General features: G+C 35.9%; 1 protein-coding gene across 1 annotated transcript; it reads left to right on the plus strand.

The window, feature by feature from the left end:
* The first annotated feature begins 3,324 nt into the window (after positions 1–3,324).
* LOC144971872 (uncharacterized) lies at positions 3,325–11,650 on the plus strand. The gene is made up of 3 exons (XM_078912947.1): positions 3,325–3,520; positions 5,029–5,175; positions 9,918–11,650. Exons 1-3 carry the CDS (start codon positions 3,325–3,327, stop codon positions 11,417–11,419), a joined length of 1,845 nt encoding a protein of 614 aa, XP_078769073.1. The 3' UTR covers positions 11,420–11,650.
* The last annotated feature ends 855 nt before the right edge of the window (positions 11,651–12,505 follow it).

The following is a 12,505-nucleotide window of genomic DNA, read 5'->3' on the forward strand; positions in this document are numbered from 1 at the left end:
AGTACTTGGATAGTGTGCTGTTGGTATCTACATGTTTCCTATTTGAATCAATTTCCCTTTGTTTTACCTTTTCTTGGTTGCTTTAATTGTAATCTACTACTACTACTACTACTACTACTACTACGACTACTACTACTACTACTACTACAACTACTACTACTACTTCTACTACTACTACAACTACTACTACAACTACTATACTACTACTACTACTACTACTACTACTACTTCTACTACTACTACTAGTATTACTACTACTACAACTACTACTACTACTTCTACTACTACTTCTACTACTACTACTACTACTACTACTACTACTACTAGTATTACTACTACAACTACTACTACTATTAGTATTACTACTTCTACAACTACTACTACTACTACTATTAGTATTACTACTACTACTACTACTACTATTAGTATTACTACTACTACTACTACTACTACTACTACTACTACTACTACCACTACTACTACACACTACTACTTTTTAGTATTTACAACTCTATTTTATTAGTTTGAAGCACACTCAAGTTACTGTACTAAAACTAATTTACTACATACTTACAAACTTACTACTATTACTACAATCTACTCATGGGTTAGTAGTCAACAAGTAGCCAGTAGTTAAATTTTAGAGGAGGGGTTCGAATTCGACGAAAAGACTGGTTACAAATGGGGCGTAACAAAAAGGTCTGTTTTTGATTCGCTTAAGAAAATTAGATAGTGCAGGTCAAAATACATGTTAAAAAACAAAAAAATCCTGTTCTTTATCGGCTCTGACTAAGATAATCGAGTGTACTGGGAGTAACTACGAACAATCTCTGAAGAGATGTTGCGTCAAAGAACAACCAAAAAGAAAGATTAGAAAGTATAGTGGAGATAAAAGTTATTCTTCTGGCAGTGTAACTGACTGAAATAATGGGATTCATCAGAACACACTTTCTCTTTCTTTTTTTTTTTTTTTTTTTTTTTTTTGGGGGGGGGGGGGGTTCAATTTGTTTGAGTTTCAATAACGCTTTCATTGACCTGAGTATATAATTGACAGTCGACCATGGGCATCATTGTAGTCTAGCAGTCGAACGTCAATATCACGTGATTTGATTCATCATGATAAAAGTAAGTTAAATTATGAAAAAGAACGAAATATTATTTATACCGGATGAGTTGCTAATTTCCTCTTTGAAAATCTTTTGCTTTGAAAGTATGTAGGCGGGTAACTTACCCGCCGTCGTGTATTATCTTACCTGCACAAATAGCCGAATTAGTCGCTGCCCTTACAACGCCCGCTTCTCGGCAAGAGACGAGCTAGACAGAGACTAGAAAGCGTTAATGAAATCCGATTTTTTAGTCACTTGCTCCGCTTAGGCCAAAGACTAGCAAATCATTTAGTAGACTAGAAAATAACTAAATCTAGTCCTCGTTCACGACAAATGGCCGTGGTCTTATTTTTGCACTTTACTTTAACCTCAACATAAATCTTGTTTTCTTTTTAAAAATCTGTTTTTCTGCCTCATTTATGATTTAGTTATCTCATAAAAGTAATTTGGCATCAAGAAATATTCATCCTGTCGGGAAGCAGTTTCGTACCGACCTTATAAGAATCAAATAACGGGCAGAAATAGTTCTTCACTTTCAAATAGTGAATTAGTAAATTCAAGCAATATATATTCTATATATATATATATATATATATATATATATATATATATATATATATATATATATATATATATATATATTAAAGAATATGTGTATGTCAATAAAGCAAACTAAATCTAATTCAAAGCGTATCGTTGGTCATGAAGATATGTGACAGAGATATTCCTTTATAGAATTTATTTGTTTTAGCTACCACACGATGGGTCTCCTCTTGGCTACTTTTCGTCGATAAATGGCGAGACGGGAAATTTTCTCGGAGTGAAGTAGTATTGACAAAAATATAACCAAATAGCAGATAGAAATAGTTCTGATCTTTTAAATAGTAAAATCATAAGTTCAAGCATAATATTATACATTTTTGTGTAAAATAGAAGAAAAATAAAGTTGATTTTAATAAAGCTTATTGCTGGTTATTTGAATCTTTCATAGACGTTTTCCATGTAAAAATGTAGAATTTGTTAGCCACCACCTTAGCTATTTCTTAGTCGAGAAATGATAAATTCTCGAGAAAACTGATTTCTCGACGGCCTGTCTTCGATCGTTGTTGATATTTTCGTCCCTATTTCTTGTTCATCGGCTTGTGCTTTCAAGAACGCTTGAACCATTTTCAGATCGAATCAACGGAAAGAGAGAGAGAGAGAGACACAGAGAGAGAGAGAGAGAGAGAGAGAGAGAAAGATAGAGAGAGAGAGAGAGAGAGAGAGAGAGAGAGAGAGAGAGAGAGAGAGAGAGAGAGAGAGAGAGAGAGATGGGTGATGGTTCTTTATGGATTGTCTCATCGATAAATGCGTTTATCGATTATTGCTTCCTGGCCCATAAACCAATCGGATCACAGACAGGCTTCTTGCCAATGTCAGGTGCCCTAATCTTTAGTCTAATAACCATCATGCGTGAATGAAAAAACAACATTTTAAAAATAAATTTGGGCCAGAAAAAGTTTACTTCATAAAAGATAAAGATTATAACATACTTGTCAGAAAAGACATTTTGAAGTATCGGGTTCTAGCCTTTTTTTGAACGTTTGGGATAAATTATTTGTCCAGATTTGTATGAAATAGTTTTTTTTTTCTGACCAAAATTAAAAGAGTGTTTTGTCAATATACGGCAGAATCGCCTCCGACCTTAATAGGGTCAGTATTTTGGTACTTCCATGACTGGTATGTGTCTGAAGTGTCTGTCTGGGGAATTCCATTGTGACAATTGGGAAGAGCTCCATTTGTATTTTTATGGAAAGTCTACGTGAAAGCAACATTTTGAATACGATATTACAAAATTGTTTAAGGAGATTCACACACAAAAAAGATAATTAATTATTTTATCCAATCTTCAAAGTTGAAGTATATTTATGCTAATTTTGAATGATATTTTATTTCCCTGTCGGATATGAATGTTATCTTCGTTGCTATCATATTGACTGTAGCTATCTAGTCGATTTAGGCTATATACGAGTTATTCGTATAGAAGATTTGTTTTTAAAAACCCACAAAATTTAGCATTGGATAATATTTTAAAGCCCATACACAATCACACGGACCTTATAACGGTGGTTGATTTGGTCCTAGATAATTTTTAAAAATAAATGTCAAATGTTAAACGATTCAAACGAATTCAAATGTGTGTTATAAAATATTATATATCTTGAAATATTATGGCCTTATGGCCAGGAAACCAGGCTGTTGTTTGTATTTCGGATTTCTGATTCATTTTGCGGCATTTGCATCCCTCCTGGCTGGGTACAGCACCCCAAACTGGACAATGGTCAAGATGTCTACGGGGGAGACCAAATCCCTTGGTCTTGTGGTTACCTGTGATCGCGAGAAGTGTGACATGCTTCACGTAACAAATGCCAGAAGTAAGTCTTTTTATTCACATGTTTGTCCTCATCCTCCCCCTCCACTTCAGTAATAATAATAACAATAATAATAATAATAATAATAATAATAATAATAATAATAATAATAATAAATAATAATAATAATATAATAATAATAATAGTAATAATAATAATAATAATAATAATAATAATAATAATAATAATAATAATAATAATAATAATAATAATAATAATAATAATAATAATAATAATAATAACAATAGTGATGTTGCTAATACTGATCTGAAGGAATTTTACCAAGCATGCCCAGGACAATGTGTTATTTGTTGTTTGCTTTTTCTATTCCTTGAAAAAAAAAGCGAAAAAAATAAAAACGATGATGATGGTGATGATGATGATGATGATGATGATGATGATAATGATGATTTACTTCATTGTAAAGGTTGTATCCTTAGACAGCTATACGAGCCATTAATCATTGCTCTTTATTGTTATCATGTATTATGTACCGGGGAAATCACAGGATTATTAAATTAATCTTAATTAATAAGGCGATTTTTCAGAGCAGAATCTGACTAGGCCTACCTATGTAAAACGCTCGAGTGGTTTAGAAAATTATCTCTTACCTTTTTTATCTTAACTTATAAAAAATTAACCTCCACCTTAAAAACCACATTAAAATCCTCCTCCTCCTCCCCCTCCTTCTCCTCCTCCTCCTCCTCCTCATCATCATCATCATCATCATTATTATTATTATTATTATTATTATTATTATTATTATTAACATAACATATAATAGTAATGGTTGCGTAGGCTATTTGTACATATATGTACAGGCCTGATAACGAAAGCATGTATGGACTTGATTTAACATTGTTGTAATGGTTAATATTCTGCGTTGGTTTGAGAGTTTTTCCATTACAACAATGAGCCCGTAACAGTTTCATTTATCACATAAATAGCAAAACATAAGTAACACTGGCTCTAAACTATCGGAACAATGGCGGACGCCCGTATGAAATATTTCTCCGGCGAGCATAAAAGCGTTTCAGGGGAACAAACCCCCATAAATTTGATCATGTTTTGACTTTTACACATTATGATCACAAGGCATATGAAAAGGGAATGAAAAGTTCTAGCCAACATGAAGAATAGAACCAAGATGGCCGCCGTTGCCGGGTGGCGTGACATCAGACTACTGAATCCTATTGAAGAAGATATTTAATTTTTGTATTTGACTTCCCGGGTAAATTTACGTTGGAATATCTACTTTAAAATTGTATTGTGATTAACAATTTTTATAGCTATAAAAGGTCACCCCTATTTTTTCTACATTAAATGACATATTTTAATTATGAATTAATTTATTCAACATTTGTTTCAAACCTACGCGATACCTTATTGAACCAATTTGTCATTTTCGGCCAAAATTTTTGGGATTCAAATTTTTAAAAGACTCTCAATTAAGTGAATACTAAGTAGCTATCTTGATTACATCCTAAAACTGGCATTATTTACTTCCACAGGCGTGTTCGTCATCATATTTGGATTGTGTACTTTCTGCATACTTCTATCACTATTCTCTATTCAGATATCATGCCTCGCCCTATGCAACAGGAGTTGTAAGGAAAAAAACATTGGAACTTGCCTATCTTACCTTTCCCTCTTCATTGGTAAGTATTAAGTTGGCATTTGTAACCCCTTGTGTCAGACGTGTGAAATGAGACAGATGTAGGAAATTGAGTTAAAAGTAAAATTGATCAGAAATGCATTTTCTCTCTCAAAAGTTAAAGGAGCGATTATTTCTCTCTATTTAATCCGATAAGAGATTCATTACTTCCACGAGCAAAAAGATCATTTCACTTGAAATACCAATCAATACACTCAAAGTTTTTTCACAGATTGCATAACGGTTTGTCATAGTTTTGAGGAATTAAAAATTGAACTTTTATATAGCGCAGTATCCACTAAACGTGTTCAAAGCGCTTTACAAAGGGTCCCTGGTCAACAGCAACACTTAAAGCCCCCCATAGACGCCGACATCCGATGATAGCGGGACGGATGACCTATCGCTGTGACCCGATCCCTGCGTTTATCGCAGATGATTTTTGCCCACATACGGGGAGATATTTTTTTAGGCGATCGGCGATCGGGGGCGTGGCAGTATAAAAAAGTGGACAATTTTTTTCGGATTTTCGCTGTTTTCACGTCGGATTCGTGATCAGCGTCAAATTTACAATAGGTTTGATACTAAGAACTGTGTGTTTACTCCAAAAATTGGTGAAATTAGAAATAAATTTTAATTAATAGTGAGGCTACGATCCCAGTTACTGTCTGTTATTCTACCTTTCGTCTTGCGCACAATAGTGATTACTTCTCACTAAATTATATCAATTAGACTGTTGACTGAACGAAATTGACATCATTCCACTCTTTGTTATTGTATTAAGGCAGTCATTTTGGTAATTAGTTCTCACTAAATTATATCAATCAGACTTTTAACGTTCAAGGTTACTTGTAGTTTTGTGTGACGGTACGTTATTTCCGACTGGTGGATGTTGTGAGCATTTTACCTAAACTCATAGCATCAATAACCGTCCAAGATATTCCCATCATATGTAGCAATAGCTATAAGAGAGAGAGAGAGAGAGAGAGAGAGAGAGAGAGAGAGAGAGAGAGAGAGAGAGAGAGAGAGAAAGAGAAAGAGAGAAAAATTTACTTGCGCTATATATACCGCTATATTCAATAAAGGTGCTCAAATCACTTTATAAGGGTCTTTGGCCAACATAAAAACATGTTAGACGAGACATGACTGTTAAGCGATATTGCAATTGTTTCCCGTCAGAGACGACGCTGTAAACAGCGAGGTACTCATTTTAACAGTGAACAAGGTGAGAGAATGCGAGTAAAGAGCCTTTTCCAAGGACTCAATTATGCGCCACTCAGAGCGGGACTCGAATCCAGTACAGTCCGATCCAAAGGCGAGTGTCATTTCACAAGATCACATGCATAGCCGCACAAAAAAGTGATGAGAGAATAGATTCATATGTATTGAAGGAGGAGAGAGCGGATGGAGTGAGTAAAGTTCTTGGCTATTTAAAGAAGGAACCAAATTGACGTCACTCATCTCATTGTTATTGTTTTTTGACACACATTTTTATGATTAGTTCTCATTAAAATATATCAGACTATAACGTTCAAGGTTCCATGTAGATCTTTGGGCTGGAGTGATATTTCTGGCTGGCGGACTTTGTGAGTATTTTAATTTAACACAGAGCATCAATAGAAGGAATGAATTTGACGTTAGTCAACCCGTTGTTATTGCTTTTAGACAGCATTTTATAATTAACTTATCACTAAGTTATATCAATCAGACAATGAACGTTCGCGTTTGCAGTTTTGTGTGTTAATATGTTATACCCCGATGGAGATGTCGTGAGTATTTTTCCAATACGCATAACATCAATACATTTGCAATCCGATTTAAGTTTAAAAGCAACGTAGACCACGGAAATTTTTCCATTTTGTGGACAATAAAGATTTTTTATTTATCGTCATTATTATTATTATTATTATTATATTATTATTATTATTATTATTATTATTATTATTATTAATTATTATTATTATTATTATATTATTATTATTATTATTATTATTATTTATAAAAACAAATCGACAGTGTTCCCGTGGCAGGTTAAACGGGTACTCCTCGGGACTACTCGCATTCGCTACCCCCCCCCCCCCCCACCACCACCACCACACACACGCACACAGCTATTTTCTTTTTCTTTTGGGGGGGGGGGGGCGTTGTTTGTAGATTATAATTCAAGGTTACAATGCCCACCCCTGTCATCACGTAGTCAAGGCTTTTTGGCATCTGCCAATCCCAAATATCTGTGTCAAGGTCGACCGTCATGTCGCGTCAACGGGTGAGGAGGAAAAAAAAAAAAAAAGAACTGGCATATTATTATATCATTACATTGAAAATTATGAAAACTATTTTTTATTTTGTATGAAATCCTTTATAAGTTTTACGATGAACAAGAACGAAACTTTTGCCATCTACTTCTTCCTGGCGCAACATTTATAAAAATATTATTTAAAAAAAATAATAACACAGCATTTATTTGGCGCAATATCCACGTGCTCAAAGCGCTTTACAAGGGGTCCCAAGGCAACAGCAATATTAGACTTGAAAGACGAGGCATGACGCCTGTCAGGCGATGTGACATTTTTTCCCAACAAAGACAACGAACGGCCATGTTCTCATTTTACACCTGAGTACGGTGAGAGAATGTGAGTAAAGAGCCTTTTCCAAGGACTCAACTCTGCGCCACTCAGAGCGGGTCTCGAAACCTGAACCTTCCGATCCGAAAGCGAGAGTCATACCACTTGATCCATCACAAAACAGGGAGGGGCACTTTTCTGTCGGCCACATAGCCTCAATATTAATTAAAATTTATTTCTAATTTCATCAATTTTTGGAGTAAAAACATAGTTCTTGGTATCAAACCTATTGTAAATTCGACGCTGATCACGAATCTGACGTCAAAACAGCGAAAATCCGAAAAAAATTGTCCAATTTTTTATACTGCCACGCCCCCGATCGCCGATCGCCTCGAAAAATATTAAGCAAAGCGGGCTTTGCGGGCGATCGACCGTACCTAGGTTTATCGGCCAGGTATTTGGCCACACACATTGCGTTTTCATCCGGTTTGCCTGATCGGGGTCTGGACCAGGATCATATCCGGGCGTGTATGGAGCCTTTTAGTCGATATTATAATTTTTTCGGACAGAGACAACACTGTTTACGGCCAGGTACTCGTTTTACACCTGAATACGGTGAGAGAATGTGAGTAAAGAGTTTCTTTTCCAAGGACTCAACTATGCGCCGAGCGAGGCTCGAATCCAGGACCTTCCGATCTGAAAGCGAGTGTCATACCACTGGACCACATAGCCGCACAAATATACAAATTATAGTCCAATTTTTTACTAATGGCGCGTGTTTTTCTAGTTTTTCTCAGCTGCCCCTTTATCAAAAGTTGTAATAATTTGTGTCAAACAGAATCAATTTGTCTTAACTGAATAGTTTGGACCGTATCAATGCCATACCAAAAACGTTTTCTGTTAAGACCTATATAAAAACTACTTTCAAACCACTGTCATAAAATTAGAGATTTTAAACAAGTTATGCACCACAAAGTAAGAGATAAATTCGTCATTTTAGGGTGATTCTGTGAGTGCAGATGCTGACAACTTGTGTAAAACGCTTGAGTGGTTTGGAGAATTATAAAAAGTCATATTTAAAAGTGTTAAAATTTTGATCAAAACATGACGTAACTTAGAAATTATCTTTTGCATTTACATAATATTTTTAACACGATAAAGTAGACACTAGAGTCTATATCAAACACATTTGTGACAAATATTGGATTTGAATTATTTTTAGCATAATTTGCCTGTGTAACCTTTCCTTTTGACCTTAAAAATCAATGACAAAGTATTTCGATCTTGGTAGGCATTTGGGATTATGATCCTAGACTCTTACTGGTTTTTAAAAAAATCATTATTTATTTTTGTGCCATTTTTGCCGGTTATATTGAAATTGAAAAGCATTCCATTAAATTAAGTCTTCGCCATTCTGTCCTGTCCTCCATAAGCGTACGCAGCTCCCGGGTGTTGTGCATTCCTGTGTCGTCTAGCAGACAGTCAATGTAGGTTTTATCCCGTCTGCCCCTGCTTCTGGTTCGCTCAGGTGGTTCCCATAGCACAAGACTGCTTGCAATTTCCTCCTTGTGTCTCCAGCAGTGCCCCGCAAGTCTCAGTCTTCTCTTTTGAATCTTCGAGGTCACTGGGGGGAGGTCACTGTAGAGCTCTTCATTTGATATGTGCTCTTTACAGCTTACATTAAGGGCCATCCGCAGCATACGGGTGTAGCAGCCGTCCAGTTGCTTCTCAAGGGCTTTAGTAAGAGTCCATGTCGCTGCTCCATAAATTCGTCAATAAGATTTATTTTAACTTTCTGCACAGTAAAGTATACCAATATAATAAAGTCAGATTTTTTTTTATTAATGCGTGTTTTTCAGGTTTTTCTCAGCTGTCCCTTTATCAAAAGTTGTAAAAAATTGTGTCAACCTCTGAATATAGATTTTGGACCGTGTTGATGCCATATTAAAAAAAAAAGTTTTCTTGTTAAAGACCTATAAAAAACTACTCTTAAATCGCTGTTAATGATGTAAACAAGTTACGCACCACAAAGTATAAGATGAATTTCTCGTTTTTCCAAAAAATCTCGTGCCTGTATGAGCATTAATATGAACTGATACTCTTATTTGTTTGTTTATTTATTTTATTATCTAATGTTTGTTTTTTACTTACTCTTTTGTAAGTTTCTATTAACTTCTTTTTGCAGCTTTTACTATCGGCGGCACTCTTGGACTGTATCAAATCGACTTGAAAGAAGAATCCAAACCAGATGTGTTGGACATGTGGATGGGCTGGTCACGATTCTGTGTCATTGGGGCTGCTGGGGGATTCTTCCTCGGTGCGTGGCTGAATGCAGCAGACTTCTATTTTCGTAATCGTTCAAGGAACCGAGAGCTCATGAAACGAACAGCAGAAGTTAAGGCAAAGATTGCTTCACTGGCCATGTCACAAGGTCAAACAAGGGATGTAAATGCTAATGGAATCAGATCCATTGAGAACCGAAAATTATCTTTGGCCGAAAGACGGTTGCAATACGCTAGCTTGGAAAAATGGCGGACACCGATAGAAAAGAATCGGCCAAGTCCTAAAATGTACAAAACAGTTGAATGTGCTGTAAGGAGTGCAAGGAAAAGAGAACCCCATCACAGTAAAGACACCACAAAAGATCGCAGCCGGAATCTTACGATCGAAAGCAATAAGACACGTGGTGAAGATAGCAATAAAGTTGACATGGGGTTAGTATATATTGCCAAGCAGCACGGGCTAAAACAAATAAATGTCAAAGAAGCACCAGGGATAAAAGCGACAACAGGTTCAATGGATCGCAACCCCAGGGTTAATTCGACTTCTGAAAACAGTGGCAGTGAGTCCAGAAAAACGATAAAACGCGAAGAAAAGGGTGAGTTTTCTGACGCTGCTTTAAAGTACCGTCTAGAAAAGTTACAAGTTACTACGTCTCTCCCATCAACAACCGACGAGAAGAGAAAACTGTCAGCAGTCCAAGAAGAACCTCGGAGGAACGATCGCGAGAACCCATCAACTCAGAAAGAGAAACGAGTTTTGAATCGACAAGAGACAAAAACCCTCGTGGGTCAAAGTCTGCTTCAAACCACAGCAATGAGTCTTGACATTAGTGCAAACGATGATGCTAAAAAACGAAATTCTGAAGAAATCCGACCATTAAAAAAACAATTGAGCCTGGATAACAGATCGTCCATGTCAAAAGATTCCGATACAACCAGACTCAGCGAAAATTGCATTTCACGTCATACCAAGCCACATCCTCTCCAGCGAGATGGTCAAATATCATCTATAGAAAATAGTTTTGGTTCCAACACAAAGTTACGGCAGACAAAAAGAGGGACTGAATCCTTAGATGATCAAAGTTCAAATGCTATTTCAAATCGAATATCCAAGGATGATGTCATACCCTCTATAAAATCACAACCAAAGACAGATCCCAGTATAAGAAAAGGTATTGCTTCTACTTTATCAACAACCGATTCTAGATTAAGTGAGGACAAAACAAATTTAACAGCTAAAAGCAAAACTTTGACAGAAAGTATGGACGGAAAACTGAGAGATTTACAAAGTCAAGATTCCTCAAACTGTTCAGAATTGTCAGAGGAACAAATTAAAAGGCGTCAGATTGTAGAAAGCATGCTGCAAGCCAAGAAAGACCGCAAGAAAAAGAGAATAACGCAGTAAGTACGGGCGCCATACCGTGGCCAGTGAACATAATGCGTTTCTCTGAATTAAATGAGCTACGCAAGGGCGAGAGAATCACACTCATGGAATGATTTCACATAGACACTCGCTATGTTTTCTTCTCTCGGATGTTACAATCGACGATTCACTCAGTCTGCAGATATAGAATTGTGCTAAGGGGAATTTACTTTTTACTCATTGTTTGTCTACTTGGGAATATTTCTGCCTGAACACAATAATAAAAGTTTCTATATAAAACCTGTGTTGTTTGCAGAGCTTTAGATCGTGGATAAATTGCACGTGGATGGGACTACGTGCTGAGTAGTAGATTGCTTGTGACCTTGGCCACTAATGACTGCGGTCAAATTACTGCAACAAGGCAGCCAAACACAATGAGCAAAATTCTAATGCTGTCTGCACGGATGAGTGAGGACAAAACTGAGGCTTTACCTCAACAGATTTAAAAGAAAAACAAGAAGCTCCCGATGACTAAATTAACAATCGGTGGAGTTCTGACGACAAAGCGCTTTTAGTTTTACAATCAACGTGGCATACGAGCCATCTCCATTGTTGAACATTGTAGCTCCGACGGAATGCAATAGTAAAGTAATAGATCATGTGGGTAAATATAATGCTCTTGAAATTATGTTATTCGACCCCTCTAATTGGAAAACCCTATCGTTTCTTAGTAAATACGTCGTTGAATAATGCTTTGAACGCGTTCGATAAAAAATCTATTCAACAATTGCAGAATATTTTCGCACATTCTATTGGTGTGAAATAAGGTGTAAAAGACAGCTGATTGATAATTAGACGTCTATAAATAATAAATAATATTGGTGCTCATGAATACAAATACAACACTTAAAAAAATTATTATCACCGATGTGTGAACAAGGAATGAATGAATGAATGAATGAATGAATGAATGAATGAGTATAAAACGGGGGAATTAATGAATGAATACATGAGTGAATAAATGAATTAATAAATGTATAAATGTGTGAATGAATAAATGAATGGAGGAATACATTTATGAATGATTGGATAAATGAGCGAATGAATGAATGAATGAATAAATAATGT

This window comes from Berghia stephanieae, chromosome 4, assembly GCF_034508935.2.
Source record: "Berghia stephanieae isolate SIO BIC M18660-M18661 chromosome 4, UCSD_Bste_1.3, whole genome shotgun sequence".
Classification (NCBI taxonomy): Eukaryota; Metazoa; Mollusca; class Gastropoda; order Nudibranchia; family Aeolidiidae; genus Berghia; species Berghia stephanieae.